This window comes from Plodia interpunctella, chromosome 28, assembly GCF_027563975.2.
Source record: "Plodia interpunctella isolate USDA-ARS_2022_Savannah chromosome 28, ilPloInte3.2, whole genome shotgun sequence".
NCBI classification, from domain to species: Eukaryota; Metazoa; Arthropoda; class Insecta; order Lepidoptera; family Pyralidae; genus Plodia; species Plodia interpunctella.
In genome coordinates, this window is record NC_071321.1 from 2,607,056 (window position 1) to 2,633,886 (window position 26,831).

The window sequence follows — 26,831 nt, forward strand, 5'->3', positions numbered from 1 at the left end:
TTCGCAGAGAGTTTCGACCGCTGCGGCCGCGATGTCATTACGATCTGTCGATTTTCTTGAGGAAATAATCATTTCCAATATCGATCATTGATAAAATTGACATTACCACATTACAGATTAATAATTATAAAGTCAGATAGTAAAATTAATTATTGTATTTGTAAAAATTCACAGTTCGAAACGCTAAAGCTTAGTGCGAGTTTGCTATTTATATCTCACCATCGACTATATTCGAACCAATCACAGTGCGTCGTTGTGACGCGACGAGAACCACACCGAAATGTGATTGGTTCGCTACGTCTCACTTCGAATAGAGTCAATAGTGAGTCAGTAGAAATGCTACAGACCCATCCAAATTTGCCGCCTGCTAACATTCACACGTTTGGATATCCGAACCACTTGTTCTAAGTTGGGGCCATGCCAACTATCTGTTATGTAATGCTTTGCTGCACTGCGTACCTGACTATTGTAAGGTTTAAGCTGCTATAGTAAGTCATTGTAAATCTACAATTACTACCTACTACGCGATTCTAAAAATCAGAAATCAATTTCTCGTCACTTTTCTAAAAGAGATTTTATGCCAACTCTACACTGTCGTCGAACAGTTTGCCAAACATTGCTGGTTTTTCATATAAACTACGCAATGTTCACGCATTCGCGTAGGAATGTGTCTGAGTTCGGCGACAGTGTGGAGTTGGTGAACATCTTTTCAAACTAAAGCGAATCCCGCGCGGGAATGCGCGCGATTCACTCACTTCAAATTGAGGCGAATATCGTGTCATTATTTTCGGTTTCTCAATAGGAAAACATATCGAAGTTAAGCTGTTTTTTATGAGGAAGAAAACGAATCTGGACACTTGCGCGAAAGACGTCATGTGCGAAAGACATTTGCGCACAATGACACTTGCGTTCAAAGACGCTTGCGCGCAAAGACATTTGCGCGAAGTCATTTGCGCGCAAAGATACTTGCGCGAAAGCCATTTGCACGCAAGAATCCAGAATACAGAATCTATGCGTGGAGTTAATTTTCTTCCTCAGAATTCAACGCATAGATTCTGAAGAGTTTCCTACTTTGACACTAACCTTACGAAAATATAAAAAAAAATATGGTCCTAAGCCAGGAGAATGCTATAGCGAAGTATCAAAAAGGTTATTTTTTAGCTTGTTGTAAAAATTGGTCAAGGTTTTTAAAATCATAATCATAAACATGTGATAGAAAAATTAACTCCGCCGCTACAAGCTAGAAGATTACAGAAAAGTGCTGGCTGGAGTCAAGAAAAAAAAAACAAAAAAAAAAAAGAAATTAACTAGGTAAAGAAGAGACAGTGAAAAAGGATCTACATAAAATAGAATTATAGTCCTTCGATTGCTTTGGAAAAGATCGAGTTGATGGGAATATTTATTCAATTGTCTAGAGGCACGTAACATAAATGTAATAATAATAATAACATAATAATATCTATATTTAGTCCTACAAAAAGGAACAGGAAATATAAAGGTCTAAATGTCATACATATTCGAATCATGGCTTCTTCTTGTTTTCTTGCTTCTTTTTCTCATGGCTGAGGTTCGTGACCATCAACTCAAATAGCCTCAAATCATTTATTGCATACTAGACATTGCCCGGGGCTTCGATCACGTGGGAATTTTGAGATAAAATATAGCCTATAGCAATCTTGGATAATGTAACTTTCTAATTGTGAAATAATTTTTGAAATAGGTTCGATAGTTTCGGAGATTACCCGACTCAAACATACAAACTCACAAAAGCTAACCTCTTTATAATAATAGTATAGATATTGTTCATCACTTTTATTTTTTGGGTGTGATATTATTTTGCTGTGTGTGCCTTTGTAGTAATAGAAAAAATTTCATTGTATTTAGTTACGAAAATTGCGTAGTGCGCTTATACGTAAACAACTTTCCCCCGCAGAAACTGGCAGAAAAAATAGTCCTTCCTATTGACGCTTATAACATCTGCGTAGGTTAAATACTCAATGACAGTGCATTATTAAGTTCAAACACGAACCCAGTAAGGGCACAGCAAAATAAAATATTTCACGTTATGGTCTGAGGGGGCCCACTTCTTTGATTCTCCAACTTCTATGAAAATATGCTTGGGATTTAGTGAACATTCCAAAAGAATTGTGAACAGTTGGAATTAGATTTTGTGAAAGCCAAACCGAGTTACTGGTAATGTTTTAAGAAAGGCCCTCAGTCCTTATAGTGTGGTCTGTCCTTATAGTGTGGCACATACAATAAATTCATGAAATTAAATTATAATGTATTAATTAATTATTTTATCATGTATTCGTCATATATCGATTGTGCCATCCACATTTTATTTGTGGCTCTTTTGACTAAAGTCTTCGCGACAATGCGTTCGTGTTCAGCTACTGTAAGCTCTGATATATTTTGCAGCGTGTTGATTATCCCATCATTATCAGAGTTTGTTTTCTAAACGGCAAAACTCGCAAAGCCAACCACATGTTCAATATTCAACTGCAGATCCAAAATTTTGGCCGAAAGCCAAAATACTGCGTTTTATGTGACCATTTTATTCGCTTTTAGCTGGTTATAGTTTCCTCTCGCCTAATTTGGAGTAACTGAATATGATTTAATGGTTTTGTTAAGGACTGGTCAAGAATGTATAAAATCTACAAAATGTTAATGTATACAATATTGTTCGTAGTCGTACTCCTCATGGCTGAGGGTCGTAGTCATTACGTGGAAGTATAATTCAACACACAACAACCTTTTTAGCATTATTAATGGAGTGGTTTACCATTGCCTTCTCCATTTCACACACAAGTTAATAATCAACCAGTGTGCAGGTTTCCTCACGATGTTTTCCTTCACCGGAAGCAATAGTTGGACGATGAAAACTACTATACATGAGTCTGATTAGTATATAAACTCATATGTCACGAGTAGGATTCGAATTTCTGGGACCTTTCGATCCACAGGCGGGCGTCTTAACCATTAAACCACCACCGCTTCTATGTATAAAATAGAAAGAAAGAAAAAAACGTTTATTTAGCACAAAGACACAACGTAACACTGGACATATGATAGTAATAAGTATTGCACTAAACATAACATAACACTGAACTTATGTAGTATGGTAAATATTGCACTAAAATGCTCGTTGATTTGAATTTAACAAAATATTAGAAGTACAAGTGCAAATTACGATGCCTGTAATTATAACAATAGATGGCATACATAGATTTTCTTAAATAACATATTTGACGACCTCGGTGGCGCAGTGGTAAAGTTCTTGCCGACTGAACCGAGAGGTCTCGGGTTCGATACCCGGTCGGGTCATGATGGAAAACGATCTTTTTCTGATTGGCCCGGGTCTTGGATGTTTATCTATATATGTATTTGTTATAAAATATAGTACCGTTGAGTTAGTATCCCATAACACAAGTTTCGAACTTACTTTGGGGCTAGCTCAATCTGTGTGATTTGTCTTAATATATTTATTTATTTATTTACATATCCTATCAACACTATATAGTTACAAATGAACATTGTTTGCGACAAATGTTCGTAATGACTGTTGAGACAGTATGATTAAAATTTTCTCTCCTAAGTTACATTCACAGTGTTATAAGAATGTAAAATTTCGTCTTTCCATACTAAGTCCGATTAGCTGCGATCATCCAATAACCCGTTATTAAAATCCCAATTAATATTTAAATGCGAAAGTAAGTCAAGTTTGTTTGTTGTTATCTTTTCACGCGTTATATACGCGGCCAATCTTCTTGAAATTTCGCATAATATAATTAAGAGTATGGAGAATGACATATAGGGTACTTTTCATCCCGAAAAAATTGCTGTTTGCGGGAGCAGGGGTGGTGCCGCGGGCTCTAGTTTGGTTATTAGCTGTTCTCCGTATTGGACCACTTCAGCGATGTCATTATATCAGCGACCTATATATAGCTTTCCATAGTTTTTGTATCCCATCCCTGGTCTTCAAAATCCCTTTCGGCCGTATGCAACTGTATTTTGTAATCGGTTCAGGCAGTTTTCGCTCCAACTTTTATCTTAAGCTCTTTGCCAGCGGTATCGCCTGCGTAAATTTCCCACGGGAATATATTTTTTTCTCGAATGAAAGGTCCTATGTTATATATATATATCCTATATTTTTTTCTGGAATGAAAGGTACCCTATGTCCTTCTCAACACTTCAAACTAAATGTATGCAAAATTTCAAGGAGATTGGTTGAGTAGATAGCGCGTGAAGAGGTAACAAACAAACTTGTTTTCGCATTTACAGTTAAGATTGTTGACTGATGGATAATGTCGTCAAACTTTTGTACATATTTTTTTGGAATTTTGTGCAATAAAGAATTACTCAATTAAATAAATATTTTCAACGAGCTGGGATGTCACTGGTTACACATTTTATTTTAACATGCAATGTATCTGTTTTTTATTTATAAAACTTTATTGTTCCAAGTAAAAACATACTTATAAACATATGGCGAACTTAATGCTATAAGCATTCTCTCGCGGCTAACCATTAGGAGTAACAGAATAGTTGTGCGCCGCAAAAATATCTTAAACACAAATAAGTACTACCACATACTAAAATACAATAATAACTACATATATAAAATATAAATATAAATAGCAAAGCACATATACATAAGACTACATATATATCAATATATGAATATGTATGTATGAGGGTAACTACGTTTGTTCGGATGGAATCTTACAACTCAATTATGAAGCCGGATATCTTAAACCGATTGAGCTGAAAACTTCTATAGGACTTTAGTTTGGATAATAATGCATTATATTAAGATTTGTGCATGACTAGATTGTGCAACCACGATCGGCTCCCGACTAGGGAACTCCTCAACGTTTTACTGCAAGGACATGATTTTTCTGCCACGCTTTGAATGACACAAGATTTCTCTGATGACAATGATATAGCGTGTGTCGAAAATGACATTTCTAAAATAAAATTTGTCCACTGTGCTAATCTATAACTAGAAATTAAAAAAATATATAATGTTTTTTCTTCTTTCTTTTCAGCCAGCAATATGAAGACCCGTGACATAGCGTTGATTACAATACTGAGTTGCGGCGCTATAGCTGTCCTTTTCGCGATCGGCGCGTACCTGTACATTCGCCGAAAGAGAAGAAAGAGAGAGGACGACGAAGACGGCACTACATGTGCTATTAGGTAAGTGGACTAAAACAGTAGGTTAATTCCAGTTTATTACCATAATTACTTATTATAAAACAAAGTTCTCAGCAGAATCTGTCTGTTCGCAATAAACTTAAGTGTGACGTTTTTGAATAAAAACCATATGTTAGTAACCTATTATATAAGCATATTTACTTTTTGGATCTCGAAAATATTTTTACTTGTCTTGTCTGGTTCCTGCGGGAGTGGTAACTGGCTGCCCTCGACAGGGATTTGTGGAACAAGACAGGGGAACAAGGAAGGGAAGGCAAACCCAAGAAGTGCTGGCTTGATGTCGTCAAGGATGATATGCGTGACAATGCGACGTGGAGGCGAAAAAGTAGGAAAGTAGACTGTGGGCTCCGATGCTCAACGGCTGAGGAAGTAACCGGGAAAAAGCTTACATAAGAGATAAATGTGAATCGAATAACCGAAAGAAATCAATGACCTCTTGATGAATAGACTGCCGTAAAAGTTGCATATACCGAAACTTGGCTCGCAGCCACAGGGGTCTACAGTCAATCGCACATCAACACACTCATATTCATTGCAAATTCGCCCCTAACACCGGGAAATTCAGGTCTGTGTAGGGTATTGCCTGTACACATCGGATCTATCAAACATGAAGCCCTGTACGATTCGTTGGAGCTTTTGTGAATAAACATCTTTATTTGTGGGCTGCTTTATATTTTGTGACAAACAAGTATTATGTGATTAAAAGGTCGACCTTAAAAATAGAGAATACACGTATGAAGAGTAAGAACGTGTTCTCATTGCTCCTTCGTGCTCCGTTGTTTTGACATTGATGTGCGTTAAAAAAATTGTAAGAATCATTATTATTAAGCCCATGGGGAGACCAACACCCTGTTCAAATGAGTTTCTTTCAGCAGTGGTCGTTCCGAAATGCCAGTAGTTTGTAGCTTGTGAGAAATCACTATCTATATAAAACTCTTGCATTACTGAGTGACAGACTGACAGACAACGCACAGCCGAAACTACTGGGCGTAGAACGCTGAAATTTGTCACAAGGAGAGTGTAGGTGAGCACTAAGAAAGGATTTCGCAACATTCTCACAGAAACGGGGAAAACGGGATTTTTACGATTTTAAGAATATATTTGAAATTTGAAGAATAATTTTTAAAGGCGTGAGCTAGTTTAATTTAAAATTTGACGTGAAAAAGTGCCTGTAAATGTCTAATTTCTGAATAAATGATTTGATTTGGTTACTGTATGTTGAAACTTTATACAATTTCTAGATTCTTCTGCGTTCATCCGTCGACATGTGACGCAGTGCGACTAGGCAATAGGAATACCCTTCTAATATAACCTATTCTTAGTAAGTAGACAATTTTTCTACTAATATTTATGTAAATGCGCAATCAATGGTCGTCTGAACGCTTTCTAGGTTGCTTAAAGTGTCGATGAAAAGAAAAGTTTTGCAATCAACATGTGACACAAATATATCAAATCAAAGCATTCTTTATGAGAATCTCGAATACAATTTTAAAACAAAAAAAAACAGAACAGTTAATTATTTAATAAACAGTTTCGATATTATTCACGAAAAAGTTAAAAATCGACCATTGTCCTGATCTCCGAAACGACTGAGCGTAGAATGTTGAAACAAATACAAAAATATAGTTAATTTCTTGTAGATAACAGGAAAACCTAAAACGATTCTATAAATTGTACGGAACGCTCTTCACCCGAGTTCAATTCGCACTTGACCGATTTTTTTTGTCTCCATTTCGAACGGTCCTCGGTATTCATTCACTTCAGCTTATCTTCATCAAATCCAACTAAACAAAATCATTGGAGTTTGTTTGTCATGACGCACGGCTTTGGATAGCGGATCTAAGAAAACACGACAATAAATTTTCCTCAGCTGCGTTAATGGATCTATTGACTTTTCGGATCCAGTAGCGTCAACAAAACAAGCGCCACGTTGAACAGGATAATAAAATATAACGTTTTCTTTTAAATTCCGTAACAAGCCAATTTATTTTGGTATTAACTAATAAATTTGAAGAAACTCGAAATGATAATAAATAATAAATAAATATATTAGGACAAATCACACAGACTGAGCTAGCCCCAAAGTAAGCTCGAGACTTGTGTTATGGGATACTAACTAATATATATATGATAATAGCCGAAAAATTGGATTTTCTTCGAGTTGAATTGTAAGGAGAAAGATCTAATTTGCACGCGAACTGTTTTCAATAATTTAATTAAGTATCCGAGCCATTGGATCTATTGATAAAAGTAACCCGCTTTGTTTGCTGACTGTACAATTAAGATGACTAGCGCTTCCTCAAAAGCACGTTTCCACTTTAGCTTGAATAAAAACCCTAAAATCCCTAGTAAAACGCCCTTCATTTTATGACCCGATGACCCAGTTAATTGGCGACAAATGCGAAATCGGGCGGGTCAAAAGAAAGATACATTTTTTGGAATGTTTTGAAATCAAAAATCGAATCATTCATTCAGAAATTAGGTCTTCACATGCACTTTTTCAAGTCATATTCTGAATTAAATGATACAAACAAAAAAACTAAACTAAACCAAAAGACTAAACCAAACCAACTAAAAAAACTAAACCAAAGCATACAATCTACTAACTAGCATTTCGGAACGACCACTGCTGAGAAGAAAAGGCGAAAGAAACTCATTCAAACAGTGTTGGCCCCTATCATGCCAGAAGGGCTTACCATTATTAAATATATATTGTATGTATCATTTTTATCAGTAATATAACAATGTAAGTACACAATAAAGTACATGGTCAGAAGGTATAGTGAAACATATTACGATTGTGGTCGAGTGCTGATGAAAAAAGAAATGATAAAATAAAGTAAAACAATGATTGAAAATAAAGATACGTAAAAGTACTGCTGGTGGGAACTATTCAGCTCGATTTTCATCTTTCTCAGCCTTTGAGCTTCGGAACCCAGAGTTCGCTTTCCTACTTTTTCGTCTCCACTTAGCGCGGTCGTCGGCATCCCTAGTTGTCAGACCATTGTCACGCATATCATCCTCGACATCAAGCCAGCACTTCTTCTTGGGTTTGCCTTCTGCTAGGGCCGGGCGGGAGCGGCATAAACAGACATTTGTTCCCTACGTAATTTTCCGGTCTATACAACACGTGGCCGTACCAGCACAGGCTTTTAAGAGTTTGCCTGCTATGTCACGGCCATGAAGACATAATTTTTACAGTATGTATAGTAGGTACTCTACATAACACAACACAGTGTTTAAACAATTATCATAAATTATATATTCACTTGTTCATTTGGTATAATGTTCAAAGAGGAACGACCTCCGAACTTACTGGAATATATAATGAACTACATACCCCATATTTATAAGAAATTATAGTGTGCTTGACATTTTGTACGTATAAGTTTGATGTCCTCGTTTCGATTAATTGGGGGTCTTCCTATTTTAAATGTTTGACTGTTTTATGTTCTCAGAGCGTATCGACCGCTGCGTTCGCGCTGTCGTTACGATCCGTCAATTTTCTTTAGGAAGGAATCATTTCCAAAATCGATCTTAATCTTAACTAATATTATAAATGCAAAAGTAAAGTTCGTATGTCAGTTTGTTACCACTTCACGTTTGATCCACAAAACCAATCTTCTTGAAATTTAGCATACGTGTAGTTTGAAGTAGTAACTAGTAAGTAGTATTTTTTATACGTCATAAATCGTAAATACGGAACCCTTCATGTCAGGTAATTTACAGATTTTTGAGAAATTCATAAAAGATAAAATGAATTTATTTGCTGCAATAAGTATAACATTTTACAAGATAGGTTTACATACATTGCAGAAATTTAACAAATTAATCTTATTAACTATAACTTCTTCACTAGGCAAGCCTGTAACGGACAAGTCAATTTCATCAAATATCAATTAAAAATACAGGGTTTCCGAGCCAGATAGTACTTTTACGTAAATTTAAACTTAACTTTAAACCAGTGGTCGAAGGTGGGTCGGGTAGTGAATATTTAGACTTAACTTTCAATTAATAATCTTTCTTCTGTTTCGTCGTAGCTTAGCGTATACATAAATAACAAACAAAACATTAACATTTATATAACCTTACATATTATAAAACTGTCTGTCTGTTGGCGATAAATTCAAAAACTACCATTAGATATTTTTAGAATTTAAATGGATACTTTATTACGTTCTTACCCAAGCGAAGCCGGGACGAGACGCTAGTATAATATAACATGTGAAGTGAAAAAGTATCAGTAAAATAATTGTATCTGTCTAATTTCTGAATATCATTTGAATTTAGTATAATTCAGTATACAAATGAATGACAATATTATGCATTCAATCTTTTCTTTATCCACAATAAAAAAAGTAACAAACGAGAAACGTTATAACGTTATAACGTTATAACGCATAAAGAACTTAATAACAAGTGTCACGCAACGTTGCATGTACGCGAATGTAGAATAATCGATAAATCTTTTTGCACATCGATGTTACTTTCAAAGTCCTTTTGTAGCTTGGTGTACAACCAGCTTTATAAAATTACTTACTTTTGTCTTTTGTTGAGTAGATGGAACGTGAAGAGGTAACAAACAAATAAACACACTTACTTTCTGTATTTATAAGTTAGGATATATATCCATAGCGTTGTTAATCAAAACGGGCGTATTTTGGCTGAGATTTAACGACCGGCGGCGTCAGTGTGATGTCAACTATGACATGCTGTTGTAACCTGTTAGCTGCTCGTTGACATTTATATACTTTGTGATTTAGGATTAAATAAATAAATATATTAGGACAAATCACACAGATTGAGCTAGCCCCCAAAGTAAGTCAAGACTTGTGGTATGGGATACTAACTCAACGACACTATATTTTATAACAAATACATATGTAGATAAACATCCAAGACCCGGGCTAATCAGAAAAAGATCATTTTCCATCATGACCCGACAAGGGATCGAACCCGGGACCTCTCGGTTCAGTGGGAAGAACCGTGGAAGAATCTTACCACTACGCCACCGAGGTCGTCAATTTCATTTCGTGTCATAATCAATAATAATAATTGTGTGTCATAATTAACGTAATGGTCTCAGATTGTTATATTTAAGTTTGTTTCTCTTTCACGCGAAATCTACTGGACGGATTGTTATGAAATTTGGTACACGGGTAGAATATATTATATTCTACCCGTGTACCAAATTTCATATTTCAGTTTCCATATTCAAGGTTATTAACCTGGAATAACACATAGGGTACTTTTTATCCCGAAATTCCCACGGGAGCGAAGCTCCAAGACGCGGCTAGTACTGTTATAAGGTTAGCTTTATAACCTTAATTAGCTAAATCAATCAAACACAATTACATTTAGTAAAACGCCAAATAAAAATGGCGTAAATACATTAATGGAAAGAGTTAACTATGGGCTTCGTCGAAAACTTCAAGTTCTTAAGCAATTACAAGCTACGGTATTTGGTTCCAACATATTCGGACTAAACTTGCCTGGCAGTAATGGGATTAAACCAGCAGTTAAATGCAATACGCAGTTGCTGCAGTGTGCACGCAATCTTGTTCACTATAGGGTTTGAGCTTAAAAATAATCGCAGAAAGTTATTTTACAAACGAAATACGTACAATTTTGATATTACGCTATTTAATATACGCTTCGCAAATTATCATTACATATAAACTGAATTGGCAACTTGTTTTCGCACCTAGCTTCTGTCAATCATACGACCAAATAAGTAGTTGACCAGGTCAGATAATCGCAAAAAATATGTATGATCTAGGTGAAATGAATATATATATTTAGAATTATTGTGGTGGCCTGTTCCCGCGACATTTTGCGGAGTCAGTTTTTGATATCCTATTTCGAAGCGCAACGACAACAGCACGGCGATTAGCCCAGCTCAGTCCTCTCTCCTCTGTGTGTTTGTGCGGTAACGCGTTTCGTATAAAGTTTGTATTGCACAAGAAGAAACATCTAACAGGATCATTATGATAATTTATTGACTGTAACAATGCAGCTGGATCTAAATACGAAGATTTGGTTGGAGAGTCCATTTTCAAAAGTATGAAATTGTAAAAACTAACTCATCCACTATAAAAAAAAAACTAAAATTTTGTAACGAATTTTATTAAGAAGTCATTATCACAAACGTAATATTTCGTGTAGCTGTTGAACAAACATATCTTTTTTCGCGAACATTTCAGCAAGTTATGACAAGTCGGCACAACTTTACTCAATGTAGTATGAAGCGTTTTGGACAAGTCCAAAACTATGTGATTGTGGAATTAGTAGAATCTTCATACAACGAACTTACTAAATCCATGTGTGTGATTTTATTATTGTCACATCGTTGAAAGCATTGTCATTATCACAGTAATTTGTTCACTTCGAATAGTCATAAAAACAAAAAGTTATCAACCAGCCGGTATAATTGTACGGTGAACCGTTATTAAACTTAATATTGGACCTCAATATGTTCCACAGCACAGCTAGCAAATATATAAACCAATCATATTCAGATTAACGGATAAAACCACAGTTTACAGCCATCATCATCATCAGCAATTAATTTAAGAAGTTCGTTCTTGTCGGTGGAGCAATTTCCATCTAATTCTGTCCTCAGCCACCGATTTCACCTCCGTATACGACAACTCTGCCTTCTCTTTTATTTCATCTAGGAATGCCTTTCTTTCTTGGCGTTATACTAAATGCCTTTCCGTTTACAGCTAATAGGCATTAAAATAGATATCGACCAAGCCCAAATCAGAGTTTGGTAACATAGGCTATTTCAGAGATTTCCGATATAATAATGTAGATTTGTAATTTAAATAGTTTTATGATGCGCTCACTAAATTCATTACAAACAAACAAATCTTTGTTTGTTTGTAATCAATTTGTGGCTACTACTAGTTTTTGCCCGTGGCTTCGCCCGCGTGAATTTATCTGCAAAAGCGGAACAGACACGATTTTCATATAAATTTTGACACCCAATTATAGTCATATGGGGGTTGAAATTTTATAAATAGTACCCTATGTTTGAACGGGATCTTTAACTACATGCAAATCAAATTTCATCAAAGTGGTTTAGCCCTGAAAGCGGAACAGACAGACAGATACACCGACGATATGGATGTAGTGATAGTAAAGTTCCTAATTAAACTTGTTAGATTGCTAACAGAGCTATATAGGGTTCCGATAGAATAGAAATCGATGGCTTACACGTGACCTGTAGCGATTCACATCTTAAATGTTGGGTAAGTTGGCTATCTACCAATTGTATACATACTTAATCGATGTGAGGATGTAGGTGAATTGAAAGAAAGAGAAAAATGTTTATTTATTACAAAAGACTTAGTTGATTCACAGTCGATTAAGTTTATACAAAAACACGGGCTGTACTTTCCTGATTGAAAAAGTTGCTTAATCATTTTGTATTCATTAAAATAGTCACTCAATCGAGAGAATAACATGTTATGATTCCTTTGCTTTCCCAATGAGGGATCGGACAGGCGGCCAGTTGTAAAAGCATCAATAAAATCTCAGACGAGTTTCCAAAATTTTAAGGCTTACTGCGGCGTCACAGCCGCGAATACAAGTGGGAACATGAGACGTTGAAAGAGATGTAAGCAATTCCATCTGTGGCACGTGTGCTTCCGCCCTAGAATAGGACCAGTCCATATCCGTGGAGGTCGTACGAGGCGACTAAGGGACTCATAACCTAGGAAGCTGATAGGCTAATAATAACATTCCCATGGAGGTCAGGCAGACGGCCGGTTGTGAAATCACAGTCGAATCTTCAAAATTTTGAAGTTTATTTTTCACGCTGATCCCGGGCTTTCTGGCGTCACAGTCGCGAATGCAACCTGGCACACGATAGGTTGTTATAGAAATGTATGTGCGTAATTGGAATATTTTTATTTTGCTAAATTGCTTCCCCAAATATTGCCATAAAATATAATCCCAACCCAACTAATGATAAATGACATTGAAAATAGCGTCTACCTTTATAAATAAAACGCATTGCAATAACAGCCTTAATTCATGACAATAAGTACTATATTTGATTGTTTCACTTAAAATGTAGATACATAAAAGTACAGCAAGAGTCTACACCAAAATAAAGCTAATTCTATATTGTTGCACTCAAAAAATCACTCGAAAATCAACTTTGGGGGTAACCAAATAAAGTCTAAAACAGCTTGTGTGTTACAATCGAACAGACTCAGGGCGACTACCTCGGAATTTCCCGACAAGCTATCTTAGCTCTTAAAAGTATGTGGCATAAGGTAGAAAATTCCTTGTATGATTATTAATATAACCAATTCGGGGATGTCTGAAATTTCAGTGTAGTAGTGAAATCGGTCGGCCATAGGTGTTTCCCACTTCGACTATAAAAATAATATTGTGGTTGTAAAAATTCTATATAGGCTTCCACTTTATACATAAAGAATGTTTGATTTATTTATATGTTACTATGTACCTTTTTTGACATTGATTTAAAAAAAAGTTTATTTTCTCCTTGAAGTTTTTTGAGTGTAATTGGAAACTTAAAAGGGCGATCTAAAAAATGTAATAGTGGACAAATAAAGTGAGACTTTTAACTTTTTAAAAGCAGTTTTTCGACGGCATAAAAATGAGTTTACGCAGGTAACCTTACGTTTTTAATTTTATGACTTTTCCCGCCATGGATAATGTGTTTTTTTTAACATAAACTATTGAAAAAACACAGCTTAGTTTAGTCACTAAATAGAAAAATTGGAGTCTTTCTTTTATATCTAGTTTTAAACTTCCACTTTCTCCTCTGTTGCTTTTACGACTGTGAAATCCCTTAAAACCCGGAGTCTGCAAAAAAATAAATAAAGATTTATCTGTGGTTTTACGACCGGCTTCTTGTCTGGCATCAATGATTTTTAAGAATGCTATTGTCGCCTATCAGCAGCTTCCTATGTGTCCCTTAGTCGCGTCGTACGATACCCACGGGATAGTATGTTATACATATATAGGTATATAGTTTGTTATACAATGTCACACATGATATTTACGGGAATTCTCGCTCGATTCCAGAATTTTTCACCTCATTATTATTTTCAAAAATAATATGATATGTTTGTTATAATTTATTTTAAAAGCACCTCAGGTCCTTGCTGATTTTTTTTAATTTCCGAAGACCTGAAACTAAAGACTTCTTATTCTTCTTCTTCTTCTGTTGAGAAATAGAGTTTAAAATATGTAGATCATTATTTAAAACATACTAATCCTTACATAGTGATTATCACCAATATATTATGCTTCGATGTTACATCCTCTAGATTTAAGAATACCAGGTAGTCGCTGTCGTATGCATTGCATCTCACACGGTTTAGATTTTATTTTTTATTTTTTTTTTAAATGAAGGTAGTTGTTTCGACTTTCACCGATTTACAGCCATGACATTCATTATTTTTAGAGCAGCAATATAATCATTCTGCATATTTAGTATGGGGATTTTAAAACACTATGAAACATAGAATAATGCTGGTTTTACTGACTGGTGTTAGTGACTGGGTAGGGAGGGAACTTAAATCTATTCGGATGTAACATCTCGCATAATTTTGGTTGAAGTTCACTTAAGGTAAGTTCAATTAACCATAAATAGTGTGTGTATATAATGTTTCATTGTAATAAAAATGTTTTTTTCCTGGAGAACTATTAATGAAGAACTCTCTCTCTCTCTTGCTCTCATCCTAACGTATTCCGAGGTCTTCCTCTGCTGCTAAACGGCTTTCTTACTTTTTCTTCTCCATCTGCATATTTTTTGCAATTCATATCCTCAGGGACGACAATATGCCAGTACTTTTTGGGTTTATCTCTTCTGCCAGAGCAGGGACTTTATAAAACTAGCGACCAATAATAATATTATCGCCAATGAGTTCCGTACAAGAGTAGGACTTCGCGTGGCACACTATCGGCAGCCATTGCGCTTATCTACCTGCTTTGCACACCTTATGAAATAAATAAATAAATAGACCAATCCAGGCTTCGCTCGGGTAAACTTGATAATAACTTTACATAATAATATTATCGTCTCGCTAAGTAATAAAAGAAATTGATAAAATATAACAGTGGCTCTAGCGCCATAACGAATTTTGCAACTGGTACATACAGAACACAAAAACAAATTATTATACCTAGTATCACGCGAATGTCATCCTAAATATTTTGGAATAGAGTTTATTGTACAAAATTATATCGAAAGTAAGTAACTTATTGGTAAACAACGTCCCATAAATTTATCATTTCTCTTGTGTTAGTTTAGCAAAGAAGCAAGTCAACAAAACTTTATGTATTCTTATTAGGGTTTACCCTGAGACGAGTTTTCCTTTTATTCACTCTTTACGAAGGTCATAAGTTAATAAGATTTGTTTTTGTGACATATTTATCAACAAGGAGTTTGTATGAAAATAAAACGGGCAAGTGCAAGATGGACTCGCCAATTATCTATAAATAGATATATGTTTAATTTAAAATTGTTGTTCACATATGTAAAATAAGCGGCCAAAAGTTACGTTATAACAGTCAAACGGTTTTTATACTTAGTAGTCATTTTGTTGTCAAAAACAAAACGGCAAAAAAGTGACTCAGAAATCAGACGAAGAAAAAAAAATTGGAGAATGATCGATAATATTAAAACTTTGTATGTTTTTTCGGTATATAAAAATTTATATATTGCATACAATAGGCTACTTACCAATTTTTTGATTTGACGACTATTCGAATGCTCTTATACCATTAGAAACACCAGTGAAAAAATATTGTGATAAATGCTTTCAAAGATATGACAAAAATAAAATCACACATTTTTGGACTCGTCCAAAGGCTCCATACCAAATGACACGAACAAGTGACGTCACAACGTGCGAAAATGTTCGCGAAGAAAGATATGTTTGTTCGACAGCTACATTAAATATTACGTTTATGATGATGACTTCTTAATAAAAGTTGTTACAAAATTTTTGTTATTTTATGATGGTTAAATTTATTTTTATAATTTCATACTTTTTGAAAATTGACTTTCCGACCAACTTTAAATATTCGTATTTAGATCCAGCTGAATTGTTACAGTCTATGAATTATTATAATGATCCTAAATATATCTAGATTATAAATATTTTTTACAATTCTCTGACCTTGGCAACTACCATATACTTTCAAAAGCTACAAGCTTCCAGCATTTAGGGACGACTCTCTCTTATCTGAGCGTTTTTCCTCAGCCGTTGAGAGCCGGAGTTCAGTGTCCGCTGGCCAATGCTGAGAAGCAATACCGGGAGATTTTTTTTCCAATAATATTATAACAAAGTACATAAGTCAGGTCGGTATATACGTAATAAGGATTCGAACTTAATCACTTTACTGTTCGTGAACAGGCGGGTGTCTTTACCGATCGCTCTTCTGGCATGATAGGGACCAACACTATTCAAATGAGTTCCTTTCGGCATTTCTTCCCAGCAGTGGTCAATCCGAAATGCGAGTAGTTTGTAGCTTGTGAGAAACAACTGTAAAAATTGACAAGAAAAAGTGCCTGTGAAGGTCTAATTTCTGAATAAATTATTTGAATTTGAATTTGGTGGATGTGGGTCAAATAAATCCAAAGATTAACTTTATAATGAACAAATCCGGTCTTTTCAGTCGAGGTGAGAAGGGTTCAAAACATAGATTATCATCATAACATACTATATTATATGCAAATAGAAGATTTAACGTTCAGCCCAAGGTCAGTGTCAAGGTTGTATGTTAGTGACTTTTGAAAGAAAATGGAGGTTCTATAAACTAAAATCATTAAAGATCTTTTAATGAATGTAATTTTGAAGTATTTATTTTTTATCGACTATGTATATTGTTAACATTAGTGTCAGATTTTATACAAGTTTCACATGACTTTCCCAGCTTCGCCTCTTACTCGTGCCACATGAGTTTGTATAACCTTACAGGATGGATAGAAATATTCAAAAAGCAATCCGTCTAAAACTAAAACTTAAAATTTCAATATTTGGGTGTGATTTTACTACATAACGCTTGCCTGACGTTAACTCGAATCTCCATGGGAATGCTTTTGTTGCCGATCAATTTCCAAAAGCTCTTTATCGCCTCGCACGACATCTACTGAAGGATATGGAATAGTCTTAAGCGGAAAGGACACACAAGTATTAATAAATATAGGATTCTCTAAAGTTACAATAATATTAATAAAATAATATTATTGTACACATAAATGAATGCAATATTTTAGTGACGTAGTGTGTGTATTGTGTACTTACCGTGCCTTTTTTATTATTATAAAAAAATACTTGCTGTTCGCCGTTTCTAAACCATGATTCATGATGATATAACGTGATAATAAAATCTTGTATCTTTGTTTTAGTTTGGTATATAAGAAAACCTTGTGAAGAAAACGGCTTTTACCTATTGTTTAATTTGTTGGTAATTATAGGTAAAACGGGGAAGGTATTCTATACTTTTTCATTGTTATATTTCCTCATAGCTGAGAGTTGTGGTTATTACGTGAAATGAAATACACACAACAACTTTCTTGGCACTATTAATGGAGCGGTTTGTCATTGCCTTCTCCATTTCACACACAAGTTAAGTATCAACCCGTGTGCAGGTTTCCTTACGATGTTATCCTTCACCGGAAACAAGTGGTGGTCGATGAAAACTACTATATATGAGTCAGATTGGTATACAAACTCATGTGGCACGAGTAGGATTCGAGCTTGGGACCTTTCGATCCACCAGCGGGCGTCTTAAAAATTACTCCACCACGGATATAACGTATTCAGGTATTAGTATTATGATTTTTCTTCCTAAATTTCTTTCCCTTATCTTCACAGACGGATAAAAAAGTGATGAGGGTTCCGTTTTTTCCTTTTGTGGAACCCTAATAACGCACTGTTCATGTAGGAAATTAACGCGGATGACACCGAAGGCAAAAGCTAGTAAAAACAAACGCTAAATGACTATAAAATATTGGTTAACCTTAACCGCACTAAAAGGACAATATATTTTTCTTTGAAATATTATAAGATACTGTTTTTTTGACAAAAAATATAGTGCTCCCATTAATCTACCCTACTCAAATATATCATAATCGATTGTGGTGATATACCTCCTAAATGACATTTTTTCTTACAACGTACCGAATTTTACGCTCGAGCTGTTTGAGCCATCGAAAAGGGACCTCTTTGATATACATATATGTAAGTTGTGATTAGGTATTTTGTTTTTCTTTACATATTTATATATAGGCTGAATGTCCGGTTTCGGGTTCTGTGCCCAAAGGGTAAAATGGAACTGTATTACAAAGACTCCGTGGCCGTTCGTCTATCTGTCCGTCTGTCAACAGAGCGTCCATTTAGCTTAATTTAAATAAATAGGTTACTATACTATAGACAAATAGATTGCTAGCTTTTGACCGCGGCTTCGCCCGCGTAAATTTCCCACGGGAACAGTCATTTTTCCGGGATGACAGTGTGAAGAGTTAACAAACGAACATTACATTTCTCATTTATATTTTAAGTTAGGACAGTACGGAACCGGTCGCGGACGAGCCTGACTCGCACGTAGCCTTTTAAATAACTATTCCAGTGGCAAAATAACAATGAAAATACGTTAATTTAGAACCTTTTGCCAATTCCAGATTACGTGTTATACTTAAATTTCTTTTTTTTTACTTCCTCTCAAACTGTTTTTCTGCTCACGAAAATGTTTCTCTAACTTTAGCCATAATTTATAACTTAGCTCAACTTTGGGAGGCTGGAAAATGATTTAAGTACGGCGACAAGGGACACGGAATCTTATGGCGATCATTTTAAAGTATATTTTTCATGTATGTTTTGGTAATTCTTTGTAATTTGACACAGTTAACTAAAGGCTTAACGATCAAAATTAATAGCATTACTTTCAGGTTTAGACATATTTTGTTTACAATTAGAAGTGCTATATGTTGCGTATAGTATATATAATTTATGTTATCTTAAACTAGCGGCCCGTCCTGGTTTCGCTCGAGTAAAAACATAATTAATTACACCTAAACCAATTATTTAAGGAAATTTAACAGTTCTGCAGAATACGTGCTATAGATCGAGTATATACTTTTTGTTGGAAAGGAAATCCAGGCGAAGCCGCGGGTGAAAGCTAGTGAATAATATAACTTCTTGTAAAATTAAATTGACAAAAGTAACATACATGAGTAATTTCCCAAAAGGATAAACAGTTGGACGTAGGTTATAGAGTGTTATCTTTTGTAAACACAAAAAAAAACTTGAAGAGAATCACAAAAACTAAACGAATCGTATTCCCGAGTGAAATCCAAAATGTATCCGCTTGCCGAAGGTTCCAGAAATTTGAGGCAATATTCTTATACATCCATACTAAATTACTAATGCGAAAGTCTGACTGTCTGTTCTGAATCCACAGCTAAACCGCTGGAACGATTTTGATGAAAATTGTAGGCATCTAGTTAAAGACGCATACAACGTGAAGCGGTGGTGGTGTAATGGTTAAGACGCCCGCCTGTGGATCGAAAGGTCCCAGGTTCGAATCCTACTCGTGCCACATTAGTTTGTATACCAATCTGACTTATGTATAGTAGTTTTCATCGTCCACCAATTGCTTCCGGTGAAGGAAAATATCGTGAGGAAACCTGCATACTGGTTGATTCTTATTAACTTGTATGTGAAATGGAGCCATTGCCATTGCCTTCTTCATTTCACAAACCTTCGCAATTCACTCCATTAATAATGCCAAGAAAGTTGTTTGTGTGTGTTTAATCCCACGTAATAACCACGTTCCTCAGCCACGAGGAATACGACTATGAAGACAAAATTATGTTACTTTTTTTTCAAATCTTACCCCCAAATGGCTTTAATGGGGGGTGAAAGTTTTATGAAAATCACGTCAAGCAATGTATCGCGATGAATCCTATACTTTATTTTAAGTTACACCATCCACTGTACAACTGTGAAAACCGCATCCAATTCCATCTAGTAGTTTTTGCGTGATGCGCGAACAAACATACAGAAATGTTTTGGCTTCTATTAGTCCCATAAAGACAGCCCATAATTATTTTGAACTAAAGATGAGAAAAAATGCGAATTTGAATCATATTAATTAAGTCTATTTCATACCAGTCTTACAGAGTACGCGATTTTGCTATGAAATTCACGCGGGCGAAGCCGCGGGCAAAAGCTAGTTTTCAATATCTCCTGTGTACAGACATAGCCCACATACAGATTTATTATATGTATAGATTATTTTTTTGTGAAATAAAAAACCGTCTCATAAAGCTCAACGAAAATTCTCTAGTGAAATCCAAAATGGCGCCTTGCGGAAGGTTCTAGAAAATTGAGGCAATAGTCGGGAATGGCTAATGGAAGTCCCGCGGGCGCGACATGAATAGACATGCAGAAATTGGTTTCCGAACTATTTGTATGTACCTACTTCCCTCATAGTCGTTCCCTCATGGCTAAGGAACGTGGCCGTTACGCGGAATGAAACACACACAATTTCCTTGGAATTACTAATGAAGTGGTTGGCTATTGCCATTTCTATTTCGCACACAAGTTGATAATCAACCAGTGTGCTGGTTTCCTCACGATGTTTCCTCACGAAGATCGATGAAAATTACTATACCAGAGATACAGTACTAATTGGCTACAATACGTGATTAGCGGATACATGAAATTAATGCGGGCGAAGCCGCATGCAATAGCTAGTAAATAAATAAATGGCTCAGTTTCATAATTCTGTATCTCACCTGAGCGTTTTCTCGGTTTCTTTCTCGGCCGTTGAGCATCGGAGCTCAGTATCCGTTAAATGGTTGTAATTAATAATATACAACTTTTCCTACTTATAATTATTTTAACATTAATGTCAACACAAATAAACACATACTGAGAAACAAATGACGAAGAATTCTCTCCCAGCTAACATTTAGGACAAACAGAAAATTGTTCATTTAGTTAACTACTTCTTCATAGTCGTATTCCTCATGGCTGAGGGTCATGGTCATTATGTGGAATGAAACACACATAATAACAACTTTCTTGACATTATTAATGGAGTGGTTTGCCATTGCCTTCTCCACTTCACACACAAGTAAATAATAATCAGGTGCATCAAACCAGTGTGCAGGTTTCCTCACGATGTTTCCCTTTCCAAGTGGTGGTCGATGAAAACTACTATAAATGAGTCAGATTGGTATACAAACTTATGTGTCACGAGTAGGATTCGAACCTGGGACCTTTCGATCCACAGGCGGGCTTCTTAACCTTACACCACCACCGCTTCTGTTAAGTTAATTACTAGCCTTTATTTAACAAAAATTAGTTAATTATCATTAACACTGGTTTATTACAATTACAATTTCTAACTGGAAACCTTAATTAATGGTCAGGTGTTCTTGTTCCAACAGTTAAGTCGTCAAAATTGTCGGAAAAGTCTTTGAACAAGAGAGAAAAGTTTTGAAGTATAGATTACAAATAAATTGTTTAAAATATATACGCATTAATTTCACTTTGGAAGACGATAAGATCAAATATTTCAATGTTATATAACTAGTTTTTGTCCGCGACTCGCCCGCGTTTATTTCCCGCGTTCGCTCATAACTTATGATTGTCAATATCTCTGGTTCTAAGGGTGGTTATCAGATCGTTTCAACCGCAGCGGTCGCGCTGTCATTATAATTTTTCATATTTTAACAAAGACAAGAATGAGTTTTACTATAATGACTTTACATCAATTACTCTGTACTGTAGTAATGTCAATTTTATGTGTCCAGGATTTAAATAACAATAAAATAACTGCACTGGCCACCAAAATTGTATTAGAGAAATAAGTTGACAACGTTATTCTAATTTCAAATATTTTTCACTGTCAAGAAAATTGCCGCCGATAGTTGAGTTGTATTTTTGGTTTCCAATATATATTTACATTTTAATTGCCACTACACAAGAGTTTCATTTATTACGACCATAGATATTGTTCATTATGAATGATTGATTTTGGAAATGGTTCCTTCCTGAAGAAAATTGATGAATTGTAATGACCGCGCAGCCGCATCGATCGAAACGCTCTGCGAACCACCCTTAAGCAACGTATCGCGATGAAACGTATACCAGATCTTAAGTTATATTATCCAATACACAACTGCGTAAACCGCGTTCTAATCTAATTCCATCTAGTGTCATATAGTAGACGAAGCGGTGGTGGTGTAATGGTTAAGACGCCCGCCTGTGGACCTAAAGGTCTCAGGTTCGTATCCTACTCATGCCACATGAATTTGTATATCAATCTGATCCATATATAGTAGTTTCCATAGACCACCACTTGCTTCCGGTGAAAGAAAACATCGTGAGGAAACCTGCACACTGGTTGACAGTTTAGTTTAATTAGTGTGTATGCGACTATCTGCCAGTAGATGGCGGTAAGTAGTCGTAAAAGTCATGTCAGATGCCTCTAGGCGACTTGAATAAAACCTGACACCAGTGTTAGCGATAACACACTCGATATGATGATGATGATTACATCTAGTAGTTTTTGTGTGATGCGCGTGAGATAGGAAAAATGAACCCCTAAATTACTATAAGGGGGGTTGAAAGTTTGTATGTAAACATGTTGAAAAGACGACTTAACTGGCTGTCACACAAATATATTGGTCGTAGATATTAGTAATATGGCACGGTAAACACATAACAAAAAATATTATGCAGTAACTAACACTACGATGACGAAGTCGCGGGTAACAAGCTGTTTATTATTAAATTTATGTGTATCATGCTTTGAATAGAAAATTTTTCATTTTCTATTTATGTACCTATATTTTTATCTTTTATGTTCGTTTTTCGCTGAACTTTTTGGTGATAAACTAGATGAAGAAATAAACTCTACACGTTTGGAAATTCAAACCTTTTCGCCCAAACCCAAGTTTTGGAGATACCTAACACGTTAAAATCGAAGTTAAGGCCGCAACAAGAATCTTCTGGGTACATGGATACTGTCTATGTGAACAGGGCTATCAGTGTTGGAAATAAAAGTTACGAACCGAAGGTGACCAATGTATGTATATAGTTATAATTATTATACTAGCTTTTGCCCGCGACTTAGCCCGCATGAATTTATCTACGAAAGTAGAAGAGACATGATTTTCACACAAACTCTCAACCCCCATTGTAGTAATTAAGGGGTTGATTTTTGTTTAAGTTTGATCGGAGTTCTTTGACTACGTTACATTTTCGCATTTATAATATTGAATATATATATATTAGTATGGATTTTTTACATAGTAAATTTGCCAATTGTGACATTTAGTATAAGTAGAATATTCTATTATACAAAATATGTTGGAGCGAGGCGAGGCGCTAGCAATATGACTCGTTGTAATGACATTTTCGTTTTTGTGGCACAAAACACGAGCATATCACTATCACACAGTATAACAACAAAGTATTTTTGTAGTCCCTATGTATATGCTACACAGGGACAGACAGACAGCGGGAAGCGACTTTATTTTATACTGTGTGATAGTGATATTGTTCGCGTTTTGTGCCACAAAAACGATAATGTCACTGTCTGTCTGTCTCTATGTATGCTACATGGGGACAGACAGACAGACAGCGGGATTTAAAAACTACGCAACGGATTTCGATGATGCTTTTATTGATTAATAAGCTTAATTCGTGACGAAAGTTTATGTATATCATTTTATCATGGTTTTACCCGAGCGAAGCCGGAACGGACCGTTAGTATTCCTGGAAGTATAAGTTTTGTAATAAGCTAACATTTTACACACGCTTTTATGGTCAGAGATCAAGCGACAAAAAATCATGTCCGTATGTCATGTCTGTCGTCGGGAGCCGATCCTAGGTGTATTCAATTCGATTTTCTTTTATATTGATGTGTCCCACTGCTGGGCAAAGGCCGAACAAATTTAAGTTGTGAACAAACTTGTAATTAAGACCAACATTTAACTAAAATATTTTTTAACGGTGGTCTTTTATATGATTGGACTTATAATATAAAATCTTGTGGAATGATTATATAAATCAGCTCAGTGTTTTGTTGAATTTATCCCTACAAAGACTTATTTATATTATTGGTGTTAATAGGAGTTAATTTTCTCTATCTTTCTCTTGCTCAATTGTTCTCGGTTCCATTGCGTTGATGTAAACAACCACCTTCACAAAAAGTAGGTACCTACTGAATTCGTCTAGAGGTTTTTTTATAAAATAATTGATCATTGCATAAAATTAGGAGGGCTCATTTGAAAAAGTTACAAACCGCTTCCGCTCCTCGCTCGCACCATACGCTACAACGTAGCGACCGGCTTAGCACCGCGCCGGCTGCCAGCGACGTTCTTCCAGCATTTGTTTTGCCGACGCTCGATATGTTACGCTGACGGTACTTAATACGACGTTTACCAATAACATACCCTGTGTACTGTTGGCAAAATATTTTCTCAATTCGTTGGATTTTCATTGAAAATTTTTAAGATACTATTAGAACCTGGAAAATGTATCATACACAGGAGCAATATTATTTTTTTGCTTTCGAGGTACGGAACCCAAAATATTTAAAGCATAGTCAAAGTCGGACTTTACTTTAATTAATCCTTACTTGAATTAGTAGGGACCATAGTCGATCGGTAAAGTTTATATAGATAGTTAAAAACTTGATTCAGGAGTCAGCACGGAGACAGTAACAATAGATAAAGGTGCAGCGCGACTGTTAGCGATTACAGTTTAACAAAAAAAAAATTTTTTTAGGTGTTCTCTAATGTCACCGTCCCTTTTTTATAAAAGTTGTTTTATTTCTTAGCAAAAAAAAATGTAAAGTTTTATTATTCATATTCATTCGATTTAATACTACTACTACAATACAAAGTTTATTATTTTCTAGATTTTACCGCGATTAACTATAGTAGATTTAACTTTAAACAGGTTTTCTTAACCAAATAGTTGAGTAAAATCATAGTGTAAAATGTTTGACTATTCTAGCAACTTTTGTAAAATGGACGCTTGAGATCTGAAATTTCGAAATTTGACGCTTGAGATAGCAATAATGAAATAAAACGACCTTGAAATGTGGTATTTAGATGTTATAAGTGATATTTTATGTTTTTGGTGTACTTTTACGCTCTTTTCGGAACATTGGAACAACAAACAATTCATAAAATTTATATTACTACAGCACAGAGTATTAATGTAAAGTCATATAGTAAAACTCATTCTTCTCTTTGTTAAAATTTTAAAAATTGTGATGACAGCGTGACCGCAGCGGTCGAAACGCTCTGCGAGCCACCCCCGTTATGATAATTCGTTTCGGCGACGTGTCAACAAAACGCGCGGCCGCCATACTAATGTCAAGTGTGTGTGGTTATTTTAAAATCGCGTATACACCCGTGGTCAAGACTTCTGTAGTATTCTAAATTCTGCGTACTTAGGTACACAAAATTTAGAATACACCACGAAGACCGGCTGTTACACTAGTTACCTAGATGTAACCAACTCTGACCAGCTGCTCTTAAATAATTCCTTGATATGCTCAAGACCTGATACACTTGAGCTCTTTTTAAGACTCGAGTTATTTTTAAAACACGAGTTCTATTTTATCGCTCGAGTTTTCGAGAAAGGACTGGAGCTCGGCTCGACTCAAGACTCTGAGTTTTGTTAGTACACCGAGTCTTGTAAAATTGAGCCGAGTCTATTGAATTAAGCCTCAAAGACTCATCGGAAACTGTGAACCCACCCTACTTTAGTATAGTGACATAAACAGAAAATTGAATTGCGCCTCGCGGGAGCTACGATCTGATACCATGCTATATATGTATGTATGTTGTGTTAATTAAGTTGAAGTGTGCGAATGTAGTGTAAAATGGCATTGAGCTATACCTACATATTGGCATATAGCTATGTTAATGTTGAAAGCTTGTTATTTGTTGGCGTGTGGTTTTGTCCTAGTGGAGTGTCATCCTTATTACCGCTCCCTTCTCCCGTGGATATCGTGGGGACTAAAGACCTTGGCAGTAGGCAAGATCATAACATTTCCAAGTAGGGTTAAAGTTCAGGCTATCGGCTTGTCCAATCAAAGCCAAATTATCTAAACTTAAGTTCATTAGGCATGGGTATTTTAAACAGCGCAATCGTTTTCAATGAAGTTTCCACCGTTATTTAGATAATATATTCTCGAAACTCGAAGGTTTACATACATCGTGCGAAGTCGCCAGTAGTGTACAGTCAACAGCACATCAAGTTACCCTGGGTTAATCTCTATGGCGTGGTAATAATTTCGATAGGTTGATGTGCAAAAAAAGGACAAAGAAAATATTTATTTGAAAATTTATTGCACACAATTATTTTAAAAAGACATGTACACGAATGCTAGTAACTTAACGAAATAAGACCAAAAAGAGATAGCATTATGGTGCGATAGAGTGCATCTAATAAATAATGAGTCGACTCCATAAAATGCATACCACATGTGCATACAAATATTTAATCAAATACCAAATTTAAATTGACTGATAGAAAGAATTTCACAAAAACATCAAATTGACGGAATGGTTGAATGGAAAAAGATTT

The 26,831-nt window shown here is 35.4% G+C and overlaps 1 protein-coding gene across 2 annotated transcripts in view; it reads left to right on the forward strand.

The window, feature by feature from the left end:
* Positions 1-26,831, forward strand: part of Syt7 (Synaptotagmin 7) — a 348,961-nt gene that overhangs the window by 114,412 nt on the left and 207,718 nt on the right. The window contains exon 3 of one of the 2 annotated variants that reach the window (XM_053765756.1): positions 5,052-5,202. In XM_053765756.1, coding sequence (XP_053621731.1) covers positions 5,060-5,202 — 143 coding nt within the window. In that variant the 5' untranslated portion in view covers positions 5,052-5,059. Of the gene's footprint in view, positions 1-5,051; positions 5,203-13,577; positions 13,867-26,831 lie in introns of those variants that run through there. The other variant, XM_053765762.1, reaches the window with a different exon arrangement.